At 43.3% G+C, this 25,609-nt stretch overlaps 1 protein-coding gene across 1 annotated transcript in view; it reads left to right on the forward strand.

Moving 5' to 3' along the window:
- Positions 1-20,229, forward strand: part of BCL2 (BCL2 apoptosis regulator) — an 89,474-nt gene extending 69,245 nt beyond the window's left edge. Inside the window, exon 2 of the mRNA XM_088521336.1 lies at positions 19,674-20,229. Coding sequence (XP_088377462.1) covers positions 19,674-19,808 — 135 coding nt within the window. The 3' untranslated portion in view covers positions 19,809-20,229. The remainder of the gene's footprint in view (positions 1-19,673) is intronic.
- Positions 20,230-25,609: the final 5,380 nt, after the last annotated feature.

The raw sequence follows: 25,609 nt of genomic DNA on the forward strand, positions 1-25,609 counted from the left end.
TACTGGTCCGCTCTTTTGCAATTTATTAATCACGTTATAAAGTTGCTGTTTTTGCTGGTTTACCACCTTCCTTCGCAAAGGATTTTAGCCCAATGCTCTGGGTACTTGAACCAATTTTTAAAAATATGATAGAAAATGATTCTCCTTCAGGAAGTTGCTCTTCCCTTATATAACCATAAACAAAAGGTAAACCAGACCATTAGTTTTTTGTTTCCCGTCTGTGTCTTTCTGTCCCGCCAGGTGCGTAGCAGAAATGCTGAGATAGCCTTCTCTGCAAATGGTTAATCAGAGCTTCGGAAGGGCAACAATGTTTTGTTCGCTGCCTCAGTAAGGGGGAAGGAGAAGGCCTGAGCAGAACAAATGCATCTTTTGTTTTAGGTTCTTCGGAACAATTCTGCCAGGCAGCTCTTTTTCCCTGTTTCATTTTTCTTTGTTATTCTCCTATCTGATTAAAATTCTGCAATGCTGTCATCAAATTGTTGTCCGTTTAAGGTCACAAGCAGCTTCTGTACTAATGAAATATGAATCGCATTAGTTAATTGAATTGTGCACTTACTGTGTGTTGTGAATGGTCTAAGCACACTTATATTCTTAACATATACGGAGCTTTTTATCAGTCTAGAGAATGTGTGGACACAGAAAATGCTGCTATCATTCCTGGCTCCACAATAGGGAGATTTAGTTGACAATAGACGGTTTTAAGAATTGCTGGTCAAAGGCGAGAATTGTAAGATCTCACACAGGCACCATCTAGCTGCCTGTGAGATCGGCTCCTCGGTGGCCCGGGGTCAGGTCTGGTCCCGGGCGGGAAGCGCAGATAAACCTGTATTATTCCTGCTGCTGCTGTGATGTTTGCAGAGAAAGGGTGGCTCGAGGAAGAGCGAGGCAGCAGCCACGGCCCCCTGTGGCAGGGGCCGCATGGGTGTTTTGTGTATGTGGTTGTTGTGAGTGAAGCCCAGAGGCCGCATCACAGGCCCCGCTCTCCCAGCACTGCGTGGCAGAGCCCGCTCTGCCCGTGCTCTCCACCAGCGCTGCCCTCATGCTCACGGTAGCAAAACGAGCTTAGCACACAGTCCTTTGCACAGATGAGAGATTCTTTTTTTTTTTCTCTCTCTGAACTGTGAAAAGATTCAATTTATCATGTTGAGGACCTGGTCAAAGTCAAAAGAAAACAGGGAAACTCCTTCTGCTGACCTCAAAGCTGTGGATGAAACAGATACTTGTGAAAAGTGCAGACTCCAGCACTCTTCCTCCGTAACATCCAAGATGGATATATTGCATCTGCAACCACGGGATGGTGGACTCTCCTAATGAACCAGGCCATCCCAGAGGCTGGTCCTTAGCCGGGAGATCTGCAGGGGAGAACTAAACTTAATTCCGTTACGCAAGTCTTCATTTTTGCCTTCATAGTTCACTTCATTAGCAATATACATGCCTACATATAAATATAAAAGACAATGTTTAGTCTTTATATTTATTTACAGAAAGAAAAGTATGCTTGGATTCTGTATAATGCTTATGTAATATAATAGATCGGAATATAGTACCTTCCAGTTCCTCTGCAACTTGACAGATGTTGATACATATCTATTGTTTGTGTTGATAGATCCTTATTGTTCTGCCGAATAGTGCCTCCCTTAGCTGGAAAAGATACTTCACTCAGCAACAGGCTGAAAGAAAAGATGAGCAATGTTCAGGCTGAAGAATAGCTGAGAAATTTCCTCTCATTATTTCACAGCTACATAGGAGGGAAGCTTTTATTTTATTACGGCAACCTAGTGCAGGGATCTGGAAGAAGCTGAGATAAGCAGAGGTAGAAATGATTAGCTGTGGTACATACTTTGCAAAAGAAAATGCCATGACCCTTTTCACTAGCATAGCAGAGAGTGGAGCACGTATCACTGGTCTGAGCAGGCAGGGACAACCTCTTTGCACGGGAACTTCCCAGCTCTTGGCCGCAGGCAGAGAAATTAGCAATTCCTCGTGTGGGAAATCCTCTGCTGCTGCGGTAACAGTCACCTGCCAGGAACACTCCTCCGCATGTCCGCAGCGACACGTTTTATCACTGACATCGACAGATGATGAGCTGCGATGCTGAGATAAAGTGAGACCTTTCATACTGGGGGACGTCGGCAAGGAGTTCCCCTGCGCTGTCAATAGAGGGAGAGAGAGGTTTCTCCAGTGGGAGGATACCTGCATGAAGCCTCATCTTCTCTAAATCACCATCTGGAAGAGTTTTTCTCTCTCTATTCTTATTACTGTATATAGTGATGATTGCAGGTAGTGAACCTAAAAGGACTAACCTTGGGGGGTAGGTCCTAAAGGAGTGCTTGGAAGTAAGTGAATTTCACACACTCCCCCACCCCTGTGAGGTGGAAACACCTCCCACACCTCCTGACTGGGGCCCTGGTGCCCCTCTGAATGCTCTGGTTTGCCACAGTGGCAGCTGCTTGAGCTCAGCAGTGGCTTGGTCTCCACGGGGTGAGTGGACAGGGGTGGGCGCCTGCGAGGAGCACAGCCAAAGCGCAGGGACGGGGTGCGAACGGTGACTGGCAGTGGTTGCTCAGTGGTCTGAAGAGGGGTGAGTGAAAGTGCTTGATTGGTTCGGGAGGGGATTTTGGGGAAGCCATGAGGAAAGCGCTTCCCAAGGTGCCTTAACGGGCATGTTCTGCACTCCAATTTCTCCTGGGTGAATGCAGTTTTAAACACGTTGCACATTAAAAATGTAGATGTGCACATATCTAAAAATATGTGAGGCATAATTAAAGAGGGGAGGAAATGAAATAGTGATTCAGGGAACGGTGAGGGGGTCACAGCGCGGGGTTCTCCTGGGGCAGACGAGCACAAGACTAACGCTGCCTTGCAGACATGGGGACCTGTTGCCAGAGCCTGATCCCAGGCCAAGGTCTTGGTGGAGTTCTGAGCCACCACCAGGGCTGCCCCCAGGCCTTGGGCTGTCAGGGACCCTTAACGTTGTGGTCTCCCCAGGCCGGCAGTCACTGCCAGCCCCATATGGTGCGAAGAGGTGTTCCCAGGTGCCAAAGGACTTCCATCGGACCAGCATCTGCAAGCCTGCCTGCCCCACTGTAATGCATTCAATTAAAAAAAAAGAAGTTTTGATTAAGTAAGGAACATGGCTTTTCTTGTTTTTAATACCCCTCATTCTTTTATGTTGCTGTCATTACATGTTTAATTGCTGTTTCCTCCAGTTGGACAAAGCACAAGAACAAAAACAATAGGTTCTTGTGTTTACTTTTTTGGTTTTCTGTAGCTATTTTATGAAAATGTTTAATTCTTTTAAAAAATCTTGCTTCTAGTTCTCTTTTTAGCTTTTAATTGTGTCTAGCATTTATCTTCTCTCATTTTTTTCTGAATACTAAAAGGTAACACTAGATTTGTACATAAAAATAAACTCTTTTTTTTAAAGCTAATGATACTATATGTTGCTTATTTTTAAAAATTTCTATGCAAGTCTTAGTTTAGGATTCCGTGTTTTTGTCTCAGTCAATCATAACCATTTTAGCTAAACAAACGCTAAACGGCTTAAGCCATTTTCTTAAATACCTGAAGGACCCAAAACTCCACTCAACTAATACAAAATTGTCAAAAACCTCCCTTCTTCACTAACATCACAGCCTACTCTGTCCAGATTGTGCCTGTGCTCAGCACCACCTGCTTCAAGGGAAGGTGAAGAAATGCCACAAGAGGCAGATGCAGGATAATCTCTTCTCCCCCAACCCTCCCTCTTGTCCTGCATTCTCCCCGTGAAGACCTCACCCTAATCCCAAGAAGTCAGAGATTGAATTAATCTTTCAAGCAGAAGGCTTCTAATTTATTATTATTATTATTGTTACAGCTGTTTTAGCTTTTGTTTTCCATTGAAACATTCAATTCTTCTTTGAAGCTTGCAAAGTGCATTGTCTCAGCATCCTGTAGCAATGAACCTGATGGTCTAATTGTGGATCCTGTGCAAAAGTACTTCCTCTTATCAGCTTCGAATTTCCTGTCTTTCCCCATGTAACTGAATTCCTTCTCCTTGCATGAGGACCGCAGAATCTCCATATTTACAGCCTCTCTTCGTCACTCGGTCTTTCTTGTTCAGTTATTTGGTTCCTTATTAGCATGGATCATTCCTGTGACCTCTCTCAACCCTCAAAAGAGTTTCTTGTTTTTTGTAGTCTTATTGCTCTTGTCTGAGCCTTTTAAATAAAGAACGCAGAAAATTCAAACACAGTTTTCAGAAAAGATTTAAAACATCCCAACAAATTAAAACCAACTGATTATCGGTGACTATTAAAGTGCAACATCAGCATTTTAGAAATGGGGTTGTGAATTTAGCTCCCTCTCTCCTCATTCAGACTGTAGTTCTGTAGTGTGTTACTTGGCCCAACACTCTCAAAGCCTGGCTTCAGACATCTGTCTTCAGACATCCAAAAAAGGAGGTCCCACTTGTGAAAATCTGTCTGTTTATTTAGGTGCCTACTCATGTGTCTAGAAATCTACCTTAAAGGCTTATTTTTTAAAACATTTAGGGAATGAAAAAGAAGTGGAATGAAAAAGAAGTCTCCTGGGCAGTACAGCACTTGGAGTTATTTGCCCAACCAAAAGCTCACTATTTTCCTAAAACCAAAAGAGAACAGATAAAAAGATAGAGAGCCTTATTTTGTCTAGGGAACAGGTTAAAATATGTTACCTGCTGTTAAGAGGCCTTGATCGGACAATGCTTCTGCTTCCGTACTTTCTAACGTGCTGAAATCCCATGAATGCCTACAAGAAATTGAGGAAGCTCAGAAGCGGAAAGGTCATATGGGAGGGGAAGGGCAACTCTTAGACACAACGTGGCCGAAGAAGCCAGTCTGATCCTAGAAGAGAAACCGAGCTACGGACTCAAGGGTCAGATCATCTCGGTAAGCCGTCCTTTTCTGGTAAAAACTGCCATTTTCCCCCTCTGAAGGCAACCGTCCCACAGGGCAGGACAAGAGAGGCAAGACAAACCCCCACCGGCGCCACAGGGAGTGCAGTCTTGAGGAGCACAGGCTCAGCAGACATTTCAATTTCAGCCAAAACCATGGAAATCATAAGACACTGGATGAGCTTTTCATATCAGTAAGAGAGACTTTCTGGGAACTGATGTGATTTGGCTAGATCGAAAACGCTGGTATCCAAGACAAAGCTAATAGCTTTTTCTCAGCTGTTCCCAGTTTCCTAGGCAAGGCTGAGGGAGCAGCGAGGACTTCACAGCTCCGAGCACTGCCAGGAAAGCCTCTGCAAGAAGGTGCTGTGGCTTAGGGGGTAGTGAGGAAGCCTTCTGGGGAAAGGAGAGCCTGGGAAACAGAGAGGATCGAAACTGATGTGATGCTGGCGAATGAGCCAGAAACTATGAGGACCTGGGGAATACATCAGTCAGATGTGCCTATTAAAGAGCTTCGTATATATGGCAGCATCTTGCAAATCCGGAGAACATAATGCCAGCTACAACCAGAGAGAAAAGATAAGCGCACAAAAGGGAATTCAGCAAAACCCGGAAGGTATCAGATAAAGGAGTTTAACTGTAAGTATTCAGACAAATGTAACAAGCTTAGAAAAGCAATCGGAATATGTTGCCATGGAGGATGGTTTCAATAATAATAGGCAATAGGGAAATATTGTGGAATAACATAATATCTACTGCAGTCTGTTCAGGGAAGGCTGGTCCGTAGGCAGAGAAGATACTACTATAGAGAAGGACAGCATACATGCTAGTTAAATAAACTTTAAGTGGGCAGAGCCATGCCATTGAATATCCAAAGATAACTAAATAAATGCTAAACTAGGAAATCCAAAGAATTTTAACAATTTCAGGGAAATAAAGATATTATTCTGACTTAGTTTCTAATATCCAGCCTCAGGAAAGGAAATTGAGTAAGCAATGCTGAACTCAAAAGAACTTCCACCAAAATGATAATAATAGGGACTTATGTTACTCCATACCCTTGGCCAAACAGATCAGGAGGGACACAGATTAGAAGTGAGGTTTCTTGACACCTTACTTACTTAGGTGACAGCATTTTGGGAAAGTGACACACAAAAGAAAGAAACTAGGCTTAGCTCAGGAGGTATAAATCACAAGCTGATAGCTCCTGACTCATTCCTCTTAACATCCACAGACAGGCCACAAGTTTAATTCAGTACAGTAGCTTCTACATTCATGGATCAGAAATTTTGTGACACTATTTTATTTCCTGTTTCTAATATCACAGCGTTAGAAACTGTGATGTTAGTATGAATTTTATTATCTAAGGAAGTCAGCAATGAGCAATTTTATCTTTCTTCTTCTAAATCTATCCTTAAGAATTGACCAGGCAGGCAGAAGAGATTACTAAATCACAGAATGCTTAAAGTTGGAAGGCACCTCTACAGATCATCTAGTCCAACCCCCTGCTCAGCAGGGACACTCAGAGCACATGGCACAGGGTGGCATCCAAGCGGGTTTTGAAGATCTCCAGAGAAGGAAACTCCACAGCCTCTCTGGGCAGCCTGTTCCAGGGCCCTGTCACCCTCACAGTCACGAAGTTCTTCCTCACATGGAGGTGGAACTTCCTGTGTTTCAACTTACACCCGTTACCCCTTGTCCTGTCACCGGTCACCACGGAGAAGAGCCTGGCCCCATCCTCCCTACAATCACCCCTCATGTACTTGAACATGTTAATCGAATCTCCTCTCAGTTTTCTTTTCTCCAAACTAAACAGGCCCAGCTTGCTTAGTCTTTCCTTATATGACAAATGCTCCAGTCCCTTAATCATCTTTGTGGCTGTCTGCTGGACCCTCTCTAGAAGCTCAGTGTCCTCCTTGTACTAGGGAGCCCAGAACTGCACACAGTACTCCAGATGTGGCTTCACCAGCGCTGAGTAGAGGGGGAGGATCCCCTCCCTCGACCTGCTGGCAACACTCCTCCTGATGCAGGCCAGGATCCCATTGGCCTTCTTGGCCATGAGGGCACATTGCTGACTCATGGTTAACCTGTTGTCAGCTCATAAGAAGCAGCTCATAAATGCAGCTTTATGAGCTGCTTCTGCTGCTCCTGGAAGCCTGAAAGCTTCAGAGGACTGCTTATGTGTCTCAGCTGCTATCAGCTTCTCAGTAAAACATACTCATGCTTTGCACCAGCCACATATTTAGGATTCACTGGGCAGGGCTGAACTGCAGCTGTAGCATCCTGCATTACCAACACTGTTTTATGCTAGCTTCACAGCAAGCCAGGTACAACTGGTGTTTGCACCAAGCCTTGCTTGAAATGCTCCTAGCCAACTTCACTCGCTGCTAGAAGAGCACCACCTCAACTTAGTTTTATGCCAAGTACAAAATGTATCTTGCTGTCTTGCAGAGTAGCAAGCAGGGCTCATCTTCATTGCCTCATAACACAATCTCGAAGAGTCCCACTGGCGCAGCGCCCATGGTGACTTTGCAATGGTATTCACCTAAGTTACAGTGAGCGACGTAGCTGGGACCTGCTGGGACCACAGCTTAAGCACGGGTAGCTGGCACAGTGACAGTCATGCATTTGTGCATACTAACTTCAGTGCAGGCACTAACTTCTGTAGGCAGGAGCAGGCAGTGTACCAGCAAGCAAAGACATGCCTTGTGTGTGTGCTCATGGTCTGCAGAAACTACATAAGGTAGTGATGGATGCAGGAAGAGTAAAAACGGGTGTAATGAATGAGTGGATGTTTTATAACTGCAGAAAGAAAGAAAGACACACCAAAAATAGCCGAAAAAAGACACAAGGAAAGGAAAGCAAGTATGTGAACAAAGAATACAAAAGAAAAACATATAAATATAAGAAAAGGATGAGGTTAAGAGGTACAGTTTTGAAGTCGACAAAGATGAAAAATGAGTATTAAAAGAAATGTAAAGTCATGTATGTATGACAATGGACCTATTAAACACCCCATGATTTTGTTCCATGCATAGGATATCCATTAGGATGGGACAGAAAATGTTAGCTAAAAGGGATATGAAGCAGCAATACATTTTTCCAGCCAAGTGCCCTCTGTAGCCTGTGCTGAAAATATCTTTCTTCTGTACTTGAAGCTTATTAACAGTTTAATATATGATATTATCACTGATGACACTGAGGACACGGAGCTTTAATGAATCAATAGCTTTATTTCATCTTTAACTAATATGAACCTCTAATCCTCTTGTTTGTGCAAAGTCTTCTTCCTTTAGGTCAAAGTATTAAATAGGCTCAAGAAGTAAATGAGGAAAACATACTAGAAACCCTGTGGGGAACATTTAAATTAAAGTTTTCTAATAGGCAAATCAAATTAGTGTTGTGATCACATTTTCTTCCCTTCCCCCCCACCAACACCACTATGAGTAAAGCTGTGGGAAAATAAATAGCCAGAAAAAGGAAGGGGTTTTGGTTTTCTTTTAGTTTCTTCGTCCTTGTGTTGCACTTTTAAAGAATGCTATTGTAAAAAAATCAAACACAGAAGCCAAAGCGTTCTGCAGCCTGCAGCAATTTCCCTGCCTCTCATGGCTGTGGGGCGCTCTACTGCATGCTTGTGTTGGTGGAGTGTCTGGCCTTTTTTAGTGATGTAGGTTTTACTGGTGCAAACCCTTATGCAGACAAAATCTTGCTGATATAAATGTCTTCCACCAGCTTAACATATTTCAGTTAATGAGTCAGAATACACTTTGATATCAGTATAAAAGACTCCTCCTGGGGGGCGGGTTGCTTCTTTACTGATAGAATGTAGATAAGTGCTGAACTTCTCCCTTCCCATGCTTAGCCTTCAATAAATCAAACCTGTATCTAGTAATGTTCATCTAGAAATAATGCAGCTTCTTGTCGTTACCTTTGTGACTGTTAGTCCGCCTCGGCATTCTTAGTTTGATTGTGTTCTCATCACAAAGGGTATCTACATAGTCTCATCAGAAGGGGTATATCAGAAAAGCAAAAGTTTTATAAGGAAAAGAAAGAAAACGGACTCAAAATTTTGAAGCTAGAGAATAGTTTATAGCTGCCCAAGACGCTTGTATTTAATATTGAGGAAGCAGTGACTTTCTGGCCTCCAGTGGTGAACCTCCTAGACAGACAGACACAAAAGGAATCAAGTTCAAAATGAAGTCTTAATGCCGTGAGCTTCTTGTGAATACTACAATAACATTCTGGCAGACTGGGCTCCCTTGGCTCTCATACTTGCAGCAATTTGAATGTCTCTTTTGGTTTAGCGTGATGCTTGGCAAGTTTCCCAATCTTACATTATCTGGGAAAGGAAAACGAGAGAAGCTGGTAAGTTCGGGGAGCTTTTTGAAGACGCTCCTTCACCAGTATGTTCACAGTAAAAGAGTTGGCTGTGCATAGGAGAAGTGTCAGGACTGCAGCTCGTGCTGCTACCTTGCAGAGGCTTTGACTGAACTGCATCCAGGCACCAGGATGCTCAGTCACCACAGCATGTGTATGGTGTAAGAACGTAGATGGAAGACGATTAGATAGCAAATCAGACAGAATTTTGCATGTGATTTCCTGGGTTTGTCTCAACTTAGTTAATTATAGAAGATTCTGAAGGCAGCTCCTGGATGGCCCTTGTCGCTGAGACGTCAGATTCCAGCCCTGAGTTGCCAGCTGAGCGTTACCATCATATGAAGGCCAGCCTGATGGAAGCAGTTCTCGTGCCTTTCCCTCAGGGCCGGTAGTGGCAGAGAGCAGAGGTGGGGGGAGAAGAAGCGGGGGGTGGCAGCAATAGCAGGTATCTGGTGCAGAGAACATCAGGGTGGGCTCTGGTCATCACTTGCAGAGAGACAGCCGCAGAAGGTGGCTGCACACACAGTTATTTAGGGTCATCCCTGTAGATGCATGCAGAGATTTCTTGCAGATTGAGTGCCTCTCTTTCTGCCTGCATGAATCCTCCTGTTCTGAGAATCACTTTCTCTGGGTCTTAAGGGCAGATTCATATTTTAATGAAATTCTTGTGGCTACTTTGAAGTGAAGGAGCAAGGCAGATTGGACTTTCAATAGCAACTGCTGGTGCAGGAGTCAAGGTGCAAGTTGCTATGCAGCAAAGACAGTACCTTAAGACCTCTCATGTGCAACCAAATCCGTCATTTGTGCTCTGCTGGTACCTCAGGGTATGTTTTCATGGCCCAGTGCAGTGCTGCACAGAGATATTCTAGACAGTATCTGCACTAGCTTCACAGCAGTGCAAGCTCAGTGTGAGCTCAGATCTCTCCTTCCCTCCAAATTGCTGCATTCTTCTCTGTAGGTTCACCTGTACAAAAAATAAAAATAAAGGGAATGTCCAAGGCTACACGTTTGACTTCTGTGAGTTTTGATCTACCCTTTCAGAGCTATAAAGTCTTATTTATTTTAGACTGAGGGAAAGATTTCAAACAGCGATTTAATAGGTACTGCATTTATTTTTTCTTGGCTGATATTACTGATTTCATTTTGTTATGAAATCTTTCTTTTGGGGATGCTGAAATCCTGCATGAGTGCATTTCTGCTCACTTGTAACACCAACACATCAAGTAATTAACGGTCTTTCCTGTTGAAGTTAATGGCCTTCTCCTTCCTAGCAACCTTAGTTCAAGGTCACAATGACAGATTTAAATACTTCATGAATTTGCATCTCATTTTCTGCCCACAGAAACTGTTCATTAAAAGATCCAATTTCCAGTGACATTCTCCCTTTCAAAGGACATGGACAGGAAATATAAATGCTCGGCCTTTTGTGAGTGATCTGCAAGGACATGCAGGCTTATATTTAAAAAAAAAAAAAAAAAAAAAAAGCGTCAGTTAAGCAAATCCTTTAGTTTCTCTGTTTTGAGTGACTGGCCAGAGGAATGCAGGCTGTGCTGCATTTCAGCTGTTTCCAAGGATGGTGTGCAGAACCTGTTGGCGGTGGTACTTGCGGCTCCGGTGGTAGCCACAGGACCTCACTTAGCTTGTTGCCATCCGGGACCAGGACCGGCCCCTGCCTCTCTCAGGAGCAGCGGGCGCTAAGCAAAACAGGGGGGAAGCCGTCGTTTCTGGGGACTGGCACTCCTAACACCTGCTTTTTGCCAAAAAAGGAGAGATTCTAGGTCAGCTCACCCCCTACCCCCATCCCTGTTAAGTTCCCAGCAGTTGTTGCGTTGTAGGGAACTGCATGACTCGCTGCAGCAAGTGGTGCCAATGTCTGATACACGGGAGTGCGGAGGTTTCTGCCTTGAGATCTGGTTGATCGGAGAAAAGCTCCATACCTAGAACACCAGCACACCCCATTGGGAATACACCTCCTCACCAAAATATGGAAGAAAAACTCACCACTACCCTGAAGTTTTACCATTGTGTTTTTTTTTTAAATCCTACTGATGGCCAAGGTATATCTCTTTCACAGTAAAACTCACTCAGAGTGCACTGTAAATGCACAGACACAGATCAGTGCTGAACATCTGGTTAGAATAAATTACAGTCTTATTTTGCAAATAAAAGTTCCTAGGGTCTACATGACAATGTCTGGCCAGCATGACTATCTCATGGGGAAAAAATCACATCCCTAGTCTAGAAAGATAACTATGCTGGCATGATTCCCCTCCCCACTAGACTTACATAGCCTTGCACCAAATGCAAGAGTCTTTTTCTTTTTTTTTGCCAGTTTAACACACGTTGCTTGGGAGGTACTTCAGCCACGCTGGCAGAAGTCTGTTGACTGGCACAAACTACGTCTCAATTAGGGGATCTGACCAGAACAGTGATACCAGCAAGTAGAGAATAACCTCTCTGCAGTATAGAGTAACCCTTTTTCTCCTGCTACTATTCTCTAACGTATTTCAGGTCTAAAGCTTCCTTCTGTGGAGGCTTGTGGAGGAACAGAGATTATTTGCATTTTATTAAGTCGTCATATTTGGCTTTTGCATGGCAGCATGTGAATAAATCTAACAGTCAGTTAATAGATTACAATTGCCTATGCAAATTAATTTAAGAAGTGATTTGAATAACAAACCAAAGTCCTCCAGTCTGTTTTTGAATCATATTTTTACACCCTGACTTTTCCTTGTTTTTCATATGGTTTCTTTTGGCTCTTATATAATAAAATCTCCCAAAGGACTTTCTGAATGAACGCAAAACTTGAAGATTAACCAGGTAAATCTAACCTAAAAGCCCTCGTGGAGGAAGGCAGATCTCAAAGCCGCCCTGGACTAAGAGCAGGAGTCTGTTCATTGTGGCAGCAGGCAGTTTTCACCTGTGCTATTTAGACAGTTGATTTTATCTAGATTTCCATGTGCCTCACAAATTGTCCTAGTTCCTGTCCCAGCTCTTTCACCTTTCGTTTGTCTCCCCTCTCTTGTGCTTTTGTGAAAACTGTGCACAGAACGGAAAGGGCAAGGAGGAGGAGTGAACCAAAAGAAAAATATATATATATATATTTGGAGCAGATGCAGGCCAGGAACTTCCCCTTTTTTTTAATTTCCCGTTATCACTTTGCTGTGAAAGATGAAAACATGGAGCAAGCCACCTAGAGGCCTTCGAGAACATGACTAAGTGGAAGGGACCCTGAAAGAGCTCAGAAGACCTGTGAGAACAGCGATGTCAGCAGCCTTGCTGCGCTGCGTGTGCAGCGGTGCAGGGCCCCTGCTGCGCCACCAGGCTGCCTCCCTGCAAGGATGCAAGGACACAGCTGCCTCCTCTCTGGCCGGCGGGGACACACAGAGCTGATTTAGAAAGCAGCAAGCAACAGAAATGACCAAAAATTGCTACTGCTTCTCTTCCTCAAATAAAGCTTTTAAACGTGGGCAAAACACCTTGGCTTGTTGATGAAGTGGAAGCTACCAGAGCAGTCATGTGCATGTGTTTTCCTGGTGGTCTCTGGTAGAACCATAACCATCCAGTGCTTTTTTAAAAAAGAAAATTCTCAACTTTTTCTTTGTTTGGCTTACTGGTTAAATTGTAGATACTTTATCGTAAGGTTAGGGCTGTTGTTTCATTCCCCTTGTAAAAGTCAGTTGATTGTCACAAGATTTAAAGAAGCTGAAGGCCTCCTTCAAGAAGTCATGTGAGGAATGTGTGGCATTTCTGAAGAAGGTGCCAGTGGCACTGCATGAACTTTTCACAGAGTTTGCTGCGAAAGCACAGATTTGGCTTGTGCCGGTCCGGGACGTGAAGCCGACAATTGCAGTTTGCTGTTGCTGTTGCTGTTGCTGTTGCTCCTATTGTTCAAGGCTGAGAGCAGGTCAGTCAAGCCAAAGGCATTTGGATCGGGACTTAATGTCTAGACAATAAACAAGAAAAGGATCAAGCGTTTCCCTGAGAGCTGTTAAAACAAGAAGAAGAAGAAAAAAAAAAAAGAAAGAAAGAAATACAAAACAGCGTGACCGGTCCCTCGTGGTTCAGCTGATGGTACAACCTGCTCAGACTAGCTTGATTTCACCCTCCTCATTCACGTGCTCTGCCTTTTCTGGCAGAGGCCACTCTAAGCAAGCCCTGCTTTAGCAAACTGTCTGCCTTGCTTGTCCTCAGGTAGCAACCTGCGCCTCAAGCCCTTTCCTGGCACGGTTGATGTATTTATTAAATAAAAGCCTCCTCTGCAGAAGCTATGTGTTGATGATGGAAGCAATGCCAAAGAGATTTGAACATTTCTACAAGCAGCTACTTTCAGTTCCCATTTCTCAGACTGTTACATGATTTAACTCTTTTTCAGCAGCCCATGAGCGGCAGACACTGTTGGCTGGAACACGCAGGGAACATAGTGCTGCATGTGTTCCTATTTTCCTGTATTACCAAAATACCAGTTTCAGACAGATTTTTAAATTAGGTGGCCTGTTTGCAGTATAGGGGCATTCAAACTGAAAGTAAATTACTAGCATGAATGAGAATTCAGTTATGAGGTTCTGAAAAAAAAAAAGAAGAAGAAAAAACAAATCTGTATCATCTTCCAGGCCCATTTTGTCATTATTTTCATTTTAAAGCCATCCTAAAGATTGGACAACAGTCCTAATACATCCGTCTTCTCTTCAAATAATGCCATTTAAGAGTGACATTGCTCTATAAGATTTTACTCAATTTATTGCAAAATAGGTCAGTTAGCAAACCTTGTGCGCTCTTCCAGAGTGATCCAGAAATCTCTATGGGTATTTGTCAAGTTTACCCATGTGTCTCAGTGTAAATTCTTGAGAATCAAATGGATAAACTTGACCGAAAGAAGAAGGTGGCCAAAAGCTGAATGATCCTTGGTGGAAGTGGGATTCTTGAAAATACATGTGCAGGCAATTACACAATTCATTTCCACATGTGAATTATATACAGCTTCTGGCATTCTAGCCAAGTAGGGTAACGTGGGAAGTTCAGATTAAGATTCCTAAGTATTGAGGTAAATAGATAGCAAATTAGATTGAATAGGATTATCAAACCCCCCCCGACCCCCCCCCCCCCCCCAAAAAAAGCTGTTCTCAAAATCCCTGAAAAGAAAATTGTGGAGGATTGAATAGAGCAACTTGGCTGTATTGTTTGAACATTGCGGATTTGTCCAGAAGGCCTTCCTGCCTGCCTGCCTTCTTTCTCTTATTAATTATAATATTGCTCCCTCAGAAGTGGCACCATTAAATACCACCAGTGAGTTGCTGCAGTGACATTACAGCTGTTACACTGACGCCAGAGAAACCTCATTTTGGTGTGGGCCTTTCCAGGAATAAGAAAACAAGGCAGCCTCCACTGGGTCTGGTCTTTTGCATATTGCAGAGCCACGTCTAACTGAATTAACTGGAGACGCCAAGAGTAAATTGCTGAAACATTTCTCATGCTGACTTGGTTTTACAAGAATGCAGCCTACCCTGAACACTGCATGGATTTCCAAGCAGGCTGAGTGATCAATACCTTACGCATCGTGTGTTTAAGGAGACCGGCTTGATCATTCTCCACAGTCCAGGTTTATTCTTCATGACCCGCCGAGCTCTGGAAGAGAGCTCTCTGCCAACAGATTCAGGTCTCCAGCAGAGTGAGCAGAAATTATCGTGCTTGCTACTACAACCACAAAGATTTATATATTTCTAAGCATATGCATCAGTTTTCATGAATAAATCTAACCGTGTTTAGTGCCTGCTTCTTGGACGCCTCCCTCTGAGTGCCACAGTTAGTCAGCCTTAGGCAGACAATATTCCCATTGATTTCAGATCACACAGATTTTAATGAGAGCCTGATCGGAATAGGACTTGCAAAATATGCTCCCAGGATCACAGGCTCACAAGTGCAAGTACTTAAACAAATTTATAGCAAGGACAAGGGAAAAAGAAGTTAGGTAAGACCACTTTGATGAGCTGCAATTCTGTCCAAAGTCAGAAACCTTACATTTCACTGGAGGAACAAACGTGTGTGCAGCCAGGAGTTAGTGTATCAGCTGCAGACCTGGGATTAGCACATTGTGAAAATGCAGAATTGCTGCCACAGGCAAAGGTGACGACATGAAGCCCTCTGCCCTGGCGCTGCGGCGTGTCGGGCAGCGCCTTGCCCGGGAGGCAGGCGGGCTCCCCGGCACTGGGCAGCAGCACCTGGGGGGCGCTGACACATTCACTTCCTCCGCATGGAAATGGGATAAATTGCACCTGACTCCATGGCCAGCTCAGCAGTGCTGCCAGGCGTTAAAAGATACCGGCCTCTCTAGCGATATCGACCTGTGAAAGGCCACAGCTCGGCACAGTGCGGTCAGTCAGGGTCCGAGCTACCCGTATTTGCATGTGCTCCAGTTTGCATAAAGGACCCATAAACTTTTCAGGAAAAGAACAGCTACAGACCGATCTTTTTTTTTTTTTTTTTTTTATTCTGGGAACTTTCCTCCTTAGCTGCAAGATGACGTTTTAATGAGGTTTCACAGCATAGAAAATATGGGACGATTTAACCAGCTCTCTGCCTCCCCAGACTGCCTCTGAAATGAGTTAATACTCAGGAAAGAGAGCTTTTATGAGAATTACGCTGCTGATATTGAGGCAGGGGTGAGTGAGAAGCCGCTCAGCTGCAAAATCTTGGCACGGGCGCCGGCATCATCCCCCCGGCGTGGCAGATGGGGAGGCCGTGTCACTGGGACCCGTGCGAGTTTCTTCAAAAGCCTCGCGCTGCTGTTTGCTTGTTTGCTTTGGAGTCACCGAGAGGGCAGCGCGAAGTTGCCGCGAGGCAATTCCCGCTCGGCAAAATGGAAGTCGCGCAGGCTCTTCATTCAGTACAATGTGGCTCAAGAGGATATCCTGTCAAACCAATGATAACGAGGGAAATAAAGTCACTTCCTCACCAGCTGTTTGATTCAGGTAGAAAAAGGAAGTCCTTGCTTCCTCATGTTTGCTCTGCCCACCACCCCCACAGTAATAAATGCAGAGTACCGCGCAGCGGCTGGTTTTCCCCTCTGCGTTTGCAATGAGGAGCGTTCGTGTTGTGAACGCGTCGCTGGGCTCGGCATATGGGAAGCATTTAGTCCGCCGCAGCCTGGAAGTTACGCCCTGCCTCTCAAGCGGGGATGAAGACTGAGTTGCAAAAGTACCGAGACTAAATAAGCTTGGCTCGATCCGTAAGGTTCACATAGTTAAAGATGGCTTTTTTTTTTTTTTTTTTTAATTTCTTCAGACAAGAGCTGCCAGATTTAGGCCAGAGAGGAGCAGTTTGTTTCCCAAACAGCCTGGCTCAGTGCGCTGTTGTACCTCCAAATCCTCACACAGAGACCACCTCCCCTTTCGCCCTGGCTTGGATCCTTGGAAATCCAAGTAGCGCCAGTCAGTAATACTGCATTGCATACTGCATACCACATGGCTACAGTACAGCCACCGCTGCCTGTAGTCCAGCAGGCGAGAGGAGCAGCTAGGGATGCTCCGGAGGCCTCCCTCCCGGCCTGCCAAGCAAGCCCATGTAGGTAATGCAGGCAGCTGCGCTCCTTACTGCTAAGGGGAGCTTAGCCAGAGCATCTTTCCCTTCCCTGCTGTTATCTTTCTTTATGCTTTATGCTTTACACGAGTATCCACTTTAGAGACCGAAACAGCAACAGACTGAATTGACTTAATATAAGCATCCATGGAAATTGGTTTTTTAAAAAAGGAAAATTAAACTATTAAAAAATTAGCACTAGAGTTGAATGAAGAGTTCTTTCCCACATAATTTATGACTGTCCTGATATAGTTTTACATCCAGGATATAACATTGCATTAAATTTTCAATAGATCAGTGTTAAAGTAGAAGCCTATCCCTGTTTTACCTCCAACTATGTTAACAAGTCCAGAAGGGATACACATACCCTTGAGAACTTTTCTCAAGCCATATGCCTAGACCATGCTGTGAAGACCATTGCTTTCATTATAACAGATACTTTTCAGAGGATTTCAGATGTTTCAAGCAATTTGGCTAATCTTATTTGTTTTAGCCCAGATTCTCTTATTTAAACAGAACTGCTTTTGGTGACAGAAACGCAGTGACAAATATGTGGGCTTGCAGGAGGAGACAAACCTTATGGAACAGTCAAGATTTCTGTTTAGGGTTCTCTTTGTGTTAAAATAGTTTTCAGTAATGGGTCATGCTTCCCTCCCCCTTCTTCTTGTTTTAGTACATAAAATGGACATGTGTTTATTTAAAACAGGTTTGAAACTTAAACAAATAGTGACAGGCTGTTCAAACAAGCTTCGGAAATAGGCCTAATCAGGATGTTTGAGAAGAGGAGGGGAAAGAACCATAAAGAGCTACTTGTAATATATAGCACAGGCACCATTAGGTTGGGTTCATGTTATTGTTGCAATAATCTCAGACAAAAAAAAAAGAAAGCCTGCGTGCTGCAGATTTTCTGCTAGCATTCCTCTCCCGAGCCGTGGGTTACGCCGTGCTCCCATCCTGCCGTCAGGCCTTGCGGTGCCCTCGGCCCGTCCTCGAGCAGCAGGAGCCCTGAATTCAGCAGGAGCTGAATGGCCTCCTGGCCGGCTGGGCTGGACGCGGCCACGCTGGGGTGGGAGGGAGGCGCAAAGCCCTTTGCTCTCTGTCCTCCGCAGGCAACTGCCGTCACGCCTATACAGAGGTGAGGCCCAGCCCACAGAGAGAAACCCTTAAAAACCTAGCAATAAAATGCTTTCACGTGACCTGCATTTCCATTTTTTTTTCATTTCCTCCCTTTTCCACCCCAAATAATATCAAAAAGCGTTGAACTTTAGCCTTGCTGTGTTTTTATAAGGCCTGATCTTGAACTCCCCATACGGACAAAACTCTCGTCAAAGTCAGCGAGCCTGCACTGGCAACAACGGGATTTAGCCCAGTCTGTAACATTTTAGGATATTGTGTTACTTCATAGCCTTAAGGAGAAATAAAAGCAGCTTTCCAAAGAACTGCACAGCAACCTGCGTATGCTTTTCAGCCCTCTAACAGCACAGCCGAATATTGAGGCCAGAGTTTGAAAAAGTCTTATTTCGAAAACCAGGCAGCTAAGCAAGAGTTGCCAGATTTTCACGGAAATGAATAGCTTGCATTAAGATATTCCCCCAAAAGTTAAGCTGCTTTCACTTAAGACTATACCTTTCGAAAGTCAAGTTTGAAAGAGACTGCCTAGAGGAACAAGCATTAAGAAACAAAAGATATTGGAAGGAAGATGTATTTTCATGGTCAATTTTTTGGCCAAATCCTACAACTGTTCTCCTCTTGGCCCATGCACTCATACCTACCAGATGCACCAACAGTATTTAAAGACAGAAATCCTTGGAAGTAAACACATTTTATTTGAGTCGTGCTCCAAGAACAGGAGTCAGAACAGTAAAATATAAAAAAACCTTACACGCCCTCTCGTGGTAAAAACCCAAATGCTCTTCTTCCTAGGGAATGCTCTTAGCCCAGGGGAGCTGTTTCACAGGTTTTCCTCAGGAGTTTGGGAGCAGAGCTCCACTGTCACGTTTGGGGTGCTGTCCCTCCATGGGCATGGGTTTTCCAAGCTGGAGCTGCGCGGCATGGCTGGACGCTCCAGGAGAATCAGATTAACAAGGTGGCCACAAGGAAAAATAATCATTTTCAAAGGCTGGGGGACTCTTCAGTTCATCCAGCAGGTTGACCCAGCTTGCCCTAGGGCCAGACCACTGCTACACTTGGGACAAAAAATGGTTATCAGGAGCACGGGACCAAGGTGTCCCCCATTTTGGTGACAGTGGTCATGTACCTGCAGAGGTGCAGCACCGATCTGCACGCTGCAAGCCTTAGCTGGTATGGCAGCGACATCCACGCGGCAGGCCTAGGCGTCTGAAGGAAACTGTCCCTAGGAAACTAGATAAATACTCGCTTATTTTCAGGGTCACTGATCCACAATATGGAGTGCCGAGTCCAGGGGAAGTTCAAGGTTTGGAGAAGGAAGCTCTCCTTAGCTCCTTTTGGTATGTGTGTTTGCACATGTACATTCGGGAACCAGAACGAGGGCCCTTACATTTCAAAACTCTGCACCCGAGGCTGGGCATACCTAAAGCCTTGCACAAAAGAATCGCTTCCGAGTCACCGTTTTATCAATCAGCTTTGTTGTTGTGCTGCTGGAGCATCAGTGGTGACTGCTGTGCACAAGGAAAATCCCTCTCCTTAAAGTCGTTTGATGTTCTTTTAGGTTCTGTAAAAAAGTCTGTCTGTCACTATCCCTGTGCTGCAGTGCGCAGCCCTCCTGTCCCGTGGCCTCCTGTATATCCTCACTGTTGCGATTCTGATATTCCCTCGTTTCCCTTTCCAGGATGCCTTCGTGGAGTTGTATGGCAACAGTATGCGGCCTTTGTTCGATTTCTCCTGGATATCTCTGAAGACCATCCTGAGCCTGGTTCTGGTGGGAGCTTGCATCACTCTTGGCGCTTATTTCGGACATAAGTAGTGGCACCCAGTTTATCATGGATTACAAAAGTCTTTCAAAACAACAAAATAATATTTTTTTTTCTGTAGCACAATGATATTTTATGAGCAGAACAACTTCCTGGCTAGAGATTAAATCAGCTATTACTGCCAAAGGAAATATCATTTATTTTTACATCGCAGGAAAATTATTTATTAAAAGATATTTAGTTTAACCTGCTATTTTCAGCAACTCTGCTACTTGTATCTGTCATCACATCATGTTTTTATTAACTTCAGTGAGCCCCAAAATTCTTTTTTTTTTAAATTAATGCAGCTGGCTGGATTATTTTATCTCTGAAGAGCAAATATACTGACAAAGACATACCTGCTTACACGTACGAAGGCAGTTGTTTGAGCTGCTAAAGGCTGTGTAATTTTTGTTGGTTTTCCTTTTTTTTTTTTTTTGATGGCTTGGATAAATCTGAAAAAAAAAAAGAAAAGGAAATAGGTCAGTGTGAACATAGTTCGAACCCTGTCCTGCTGGCAAGAACTGACACAAGTAAATGATTCAACATGGTACATACATTGAGTCAAAATGGCAACTTCTCAAAGGCCAGTTGGCTATCCCGGCAGGTTAACTTGGAATGGGATTGCCTTTGCCTTGTAAACATGCGCTTTCAAGTGACCGGCTGCGCCATCACGTCACATTCATGATAGCATCATCCAGTACCCTAACGCATGGCAATGCAAATACTTTTTTTTTTCTTAATGGAAGTGTGAAGTTAAATCCATTGGGTCTGCAGGTAACTGCCCGTCCAGTGGTTTTTCCCAGCAGTGCAACGCACCCAGAGCGCCTGCTCGCACAGAGCAGCACTGGCGTCTTGGCTGCAGCGAAGCCAGCATGTGGCTGAGCCCTGCGGCGCGGAGAGCCCCGTCCCGCGTGGCCTCGAACCCCTGGAGGCTGCGGAAGAGGCAAGAGGCAGAGCAGACCTCAGCCGAGTGACGGATTAGCTCCAGCTATCCTTATTTTTCTAACTGGACACAAAAACCAAGCTCATTTTCATGACAAAAAAAATAAATAAAGTGAGATCTATCCTCCTGCCCCTCACCCTTGAAGTTGTTTCAGCTGGCAACTTCCTCAGACTGTCTACGGAAGGAAGGAAGGATGATGAAGAATCTCTCCAGACGCTCTCCCTGGGCAGAGACTCTCCAGCACCTCGGTCGCACGGGTGCCGGCTGGCACTGAATTTGAGGGAGAACGGGGCAGAGGACAAGGGCGCCAAAGTCATCGTCTCACCTTGTAAATGCGACTCAAACGAAACGAGCGCAGAACGCTCACTATAAACAGACCTGCCTGCTGCCAACTCACTATACAGGCTTATAAACAGAGCTGCCTTCTGCCCCTCGCTGCCACGGTGGGTTTTGCAGCAGGACTTTCCATGCGCTCGGAGGGGCTGGGGTGGGTGGCCCTGACGCATGGAAATTGCCATCCTCAAAGATTTCAGCCAAGTGATCCTATTTTTTCTGTGAAACTTTTGAAATCTGGGATTTGTGGATAAATGGACAGCCAGAAGGAAAAAAAAGAATTTACAATGTTTTTTTTAAAAAAGGTTGCAAAAGCTCTGGATAAAACATACAGTACGTAAATACTAGAAGGGTCAAAGAGATATAGCGAATAAACTGTAGGAGGTCCTCAAGAATTTAGTTGGGTAACTTTGTGGCATTATATGCAAAATATCTCCATTAACTTGGGAATGTAATATGTTCAATGTTAACGCTGTAGTTGATGTTGTGTCTTCAAAGCTGCTTTTTTTTTTTTTTTTTTTTAAAGAGTTGGACATCTCAGCATTTGTACTGCTATTTAGTTGTGGCACCTACACTTTGTATAAGCAAAGAGGGAGTGAGCTTTACATTCAAATTTGGAATTATTTTAAATTTTAAAGAAATATGTGAGGGAAATGTTTCAACGAACACAAGAATGTGATCTAAACTTTGCTTGCTAAAAAAAAAAAAAAAAAGGATAGAAAAGGAAAAAAAAACCAGCATGAAACGAAAAGCACCTGCAATGTGTTTAGAGAGCTTCAGTTAAAAATGAGCACGCTCATGCAGGATATTTATGAAAACTTTTTGAAATGGGAGAAACTGAATATTGTGGATTGAGTGAGGGCTTTATTTTTTTTAGCTATGAAGCTGAATTTGTCTGAAGCCAATTTCAAAACCGGAATGAGCCGGTGTGGAGCTAATATTGCATTTCACAATCTAGTCTTTGTTTCAATTTGTGCCCATGCACCCATTAAAGTTCATGAACTATTAGACCTCAAATTGTTTCAATATTGTTTATTTTATTAAAGGTTTACATTGTCAAAAATATTAAAAGAGTAACTATTGATTCCTGTGCTGCTATACTACCAAGATGATTTGAATGGGGTTTATTTTTAATATCTTCCAATGGCAAAAGATTTTTAAAGCTGCTTTAGAAATAATATGAAGAAGACACATGATACACATTTAGATAAATATCGACAAAATTGTGTTCTGTTGTGTCTACTCACTGGACTCCCAGTGTATCAGTTAATACTAGGCAAAAAGAAAGTCATGATGACTGTTGCTGATTTTATTTTATTAAAGAGCTAACAGACTTTTCCCATCCTGACTGCAGAATAGTTACAGTATTGTGGCTGCATTAGCTATAATGATAGTTGATAATACATTTATTAAAAGACATATTAGAAACATTGAATGTATATAAAAACTTGGACATCTTTAATAAAATCCTCTCCTTTCACTCCTCCTTTTCTTTTGCAATAATTCCTGTCTCTCCTATTCCTCATCATACTTTCACGTAGACTTTTTGGGGTTTTTTTCCTCCACAAAATGCCTTGCAGACTTTCATGCTCTTAAGACTATGCTTCAGCAAAAACCCATTCGCTGGCACTACCAGTGACAGGTAGCAGTAACTGGCCGCTCCCAGCGGATCAAAGCCGTAAGAGCAAGACCCAACTAACACCGAGGGCGCCACGGCTGGAGAAGATGAGGTGTGGAAGATCAGAGGACCACAAAGGAGGAGGACAAGAGGCAACAGAGAGACCAGCGAAACATCTCCCAAGTCCCCTGTGACTGCTACGTGCGGTATCTCTCATCCTTTCCCCAGAAAAAGGGTGACGTGAGCACAGAGTAAAGGATTGCAGGGACCACCCCCTCCAACACACACACACAGTTACGCTTTACCATAAAGCTTTGCCAGCTCTAAAGGCAGTCATTTGCAAAGAAGAAAATTCTTATGAATTCTTACAAAACACTCGATTTTGCTGTATTTAGTGTATTTGTCATTAATTCATTTTCACCTCATTTATTAAGAAAACAACAAAGGAACATATTTTGCTTCTGAAAGGAAATCCTGTAAGATCACCTCCTACCTATTATAGGTATTAGCTTAAGAATGAATGGGGAAAAAAAAAGATTAAAAAAAATAGAAATACAAAAAGCCTGAAATGGTTCAAGTTGAATATTCTGAAATCAGGGCTGACACAGAGGACATTTCATAAGTGACCAGGTATTGGATCCAGCAGTGGAGAAATGAGGCCATGAGGGTAAAAGAGAGCATATGGATAAGGCAGGAGGCTGGAAGATAAGGGGAATGGCACTGCCATGTAAGTTCAAGTTTCATAAGATGCAGGAGTTCACCCAAGACAGTTTGAAAACAACGTCTAACTATAACCAGCTGCAAATTTGTGCATTACTACATGATTTCCATTATTCAAAAATTTCAATTGCATTTTTTAAGTATTATAAGATTATCCAGTCAATTAATCTCAAAGTTCATTGGTTTCCAGTTGTGATATGGGATTTCCCAGCCTCACTAGTGTTGCACTGATAAAGAACCATTAGGGAAAATAAAAAGCAGAAAGCATCTTTGAACACAGAAGAGCTAAGGAGAGGTTGGGGTGCCGCAGTTGAGAGCGTATGGAGCCTGTATGCCCAAACCTTGCCTCCTCATCCTCCCCAGCCGTGTCAGTGGGAGTCAGGTATACATCAGGACTGCATGCTTTGACTCCGCAGCATGACGCTGTGCTTCACTGTGCATCTGCACTCAATTTCACAAGCCTAAAAATCCTTTTGATTAAAAATACAGTGCCGTAGCATGCTTAAAGCCTGTCTTTATTTTCTCTCTCTTTACACAAGCTAGCAATGTTTTGTTTGTATTACAAGTTAGTGGCTCAGTACTATATGAAAAAAATAAATGTCTTTTGATTTATGAGTATAAAAATTCTTTCTCATCACAGAAAAAAACAGCTTCATTTCTCATTTTATCTCTTTCAAACAAGACTAAGCAAAAGGAAGCCAAAAGAGCCGATTTATTTTGCATTTGTTTTAAAACGCACTCGTATACTAGAGTTAATATAGCTTCGTTCCACAATGAAATCCTTTTCAACAATTTATACAGCATTAAGAATTACACACGAAAAACTATATATTTTTGTAATTTAAATAGCATATTTTTTCTTTTTCTTCTGAATATTTGAATTTTAATTATCACCAGCATAAATGTACATAAGCAGGTATCGTTTATCCAGTACCTTTGGGTGATGTATGTATGGTAATGTAGTTTGCCAGTTTATCATCATTTAATATGATTATGTTGTTCTTTGTCTTTAAAATGTTATAAGAACATGCTGCCACTAAACTTTCCATGTCTGTCTAGTTAATATTGTGAAGAAATAATAAAGCACACTGTGAGTTACCTGTTTTGCATTTGAATTGCTTAGGCGTCCTTGATAAAGATCTACTCAAGCACCTATGAGTTTAAACCTATAGATAAAAAGTAATCTTTCCTTCCTCGTCGTGCTACTGACACGTGCTGCTCTGTGTGAACATCTTCAGGCTACAGTGACTCAGGCTACAGGGCTACAGTACTGCTGGCCCACCTGATTCTTTTTTTTTTTTTTTCTGAATTGAAATATATGATGATGTTTGTAAAAGCATAGAGGCTAGAACTATGGGAACACAGAGAATTCTGAGATTTCCTTTAAAAAAGGAAAAAAACCACCACTTTTCTAATCTTCTTGATAGCAGAGATACTTTTTAAAAATAAATAAATAATAATACCTTTAATGTTTACGCAACAGAAAGACATTTTTAAATGTATGATTTAAGATGTTATATTTTTCAAGCTAAAAATCAAAAAACTTTCAAGATATGATATGGGTCATAAGATAGTAGATGGAGATTTTCACTCATACCAGGTTCGTGCTAAGCCTAAGGGCTCTAAGCAGCAGTGTAATTATAACATTCACCTTTGGGGCTTAACTTTACCAGCTAGTCTCCATCAGCTACACATAGTCAGCGGAGGGGAAGGCCTTTGAGGGGGGTGAGATTAAGAATAGCTAGGTCAGCTCATATCTCACCATTTCCAAGCCAGTTTGCCAAGTATTGTGGGTTCCAAATGGGATGCTGGGAAAAGTCACATCTAAACAGAGCTTACTACACTCAATATCTGGAAGACGACCAATAAGGTCTTTCTATTAATGCAATTTAAGATGTGAACTAACTCTCTGTGGAAAAAGCACCAATGCTGGCCGCAAAAGGACAGGACTTAGCTTCCATTCAAGCACTTCAGTTGCTGCTGCAATATTTCTTCTTTGCCTGGAGCCCCCAAGAGACCAGTCAGCATCATGGATGTGGATGTGACGAAAACTGTTTCTGTGCTGATTCTGTATGATGAAAACCTTCAGAAACAGTCACAGTCAAAGACCTAATATTCCCCAGTGTTCCTCAGAGGCCTGTGTGCACCAAGATTCAATAACCCAAGTTTGATAAGCTGCTGCCATGTGACATGCAGAA

The sequence above is a fragment of the Tinamus guttatus genome, unplaced genomic scaffold (assembly GCF_059628265.1).
Source record: "Tinamus guttatus ecotype Peru unplaced genomic scaffold, ASM5962826v1 Tinamus_guttatus_pri_ptg000117l, whole genome shotgun sequence".
NCBI lineage: Eukaryota > Metazoa > Chordata > Aves > Tinamiformes > Tinamidae > Tinamus > Tinamus guttatus.